At 62.5% G+C, this 817-nt stretch overlaps 1 protein-coding gene across 1 annotated transcript in view; it reads right to left on the minus strand.

The window, feature by feature from the left end:
• Positions 1 to 111: 111 nt before the first annotated feature.
• Positions 112 to 817, minus strand: part of LOC104497100 (hydrocephalus-inducing protein-like) — a gene marked incomplete at both ends in the record, with an annotated part of 11,394 nt that continues 10,688 nt past the window's right edge. Inside the window, one exon of the mRNA XM_010140312.1 lies at positions 112 to 336. Within this exon, the coding sequence (XP_010138614.1) occupies positions 112 to 336 (225 nt within the window). The remainder of the gene's footprint in view (positions 337 to 817) is intronic.

The raw sequence follows: 817 nt of genomic DNA on the forward strand, positions 1-817 counted from the left end.
CCTCAGTGGCTTTGCCTGGCCAGGCTAGAGGGGCAGATCCCTCAAGAGAAAGAGCTGATGCTGGACAAATGATCTGCCTCCCAGTAAGAGCCCCAGGCAGGCTGGGGTCACCTGGATGAGGTAGTCTGTCTTCTGCCGGGCGTAATGCATGATCTTGGCGGTGAGGGTCTGACTCGAGCCCAGCGTGGTGGAGAAACAGAGGGGCTTCTCTGGCCTGCTCGTGGTGGCTGTCAGGCGCAGGTCGTAGCACAAGGAGCCCAAGTCACTGCTCTGGAGCACCAGCTGCCCGCTGCTCTCACCCACTTTCAGGGGCTGGTACTCCAGGACAAGGTTGGCCTAGAAGCAGCAAAGGGAGAAGCCAGCGGGTCAAGCAGAGCTGTGGACACGGGTCCCTGGTGTGCTCACACGGTGCTGGCAGGCAGCCCAGCACCCTCCCTGGCTCCAGCTCCCTCTCTCTGGGACAGAGCCTTGCTGCATCTGGGGGACAGCTCACATGGGGGACCCTCCCCAGCCGCTGAGAACCCTCCAGCACTACCTCCAGAAGCCTCCCCCCTAAAATCCCCCTGTACTCCCCAGGGCACATGTCATCTCCATCGACCCCGGCTACAAACACCCTGCTGGGGGGGTGCGGCGTGTCCTGCCATCGCCCTGAGCTGAAAACAGCCCCTGCCATAAGCAGCGTGTGGCACAAGGACCTGCCACGTGAGGCCTCGTGAGACCAGACCACAAGGGGTAACGTGGCAGACCCCACCAGCACAGGGCCGTTCCCACTGGGGATATTCCCACTCGCTGCTTCCCCTCCAGAGTGTCGGCAGGT

The sequence above is a fragment of the Buceros rhinoceros genome, unplaced genomic scaffold (assembly GCF_000710305.1).
Source record: "Buceros rhinoceros silvestris isolate BGI_N320 unplaced genomic scaffold, ASM71030v1 scaffold23527, whole genome shotgun sequence".
In the NCBI taxonomy this organism is placed as follows: domain Eukaryota; kingdom Metazoa; phylum Chordata; class Aves; order Bucerotiformes; family Bucerotidae; genus Buceros; species Buceros rhinoceros.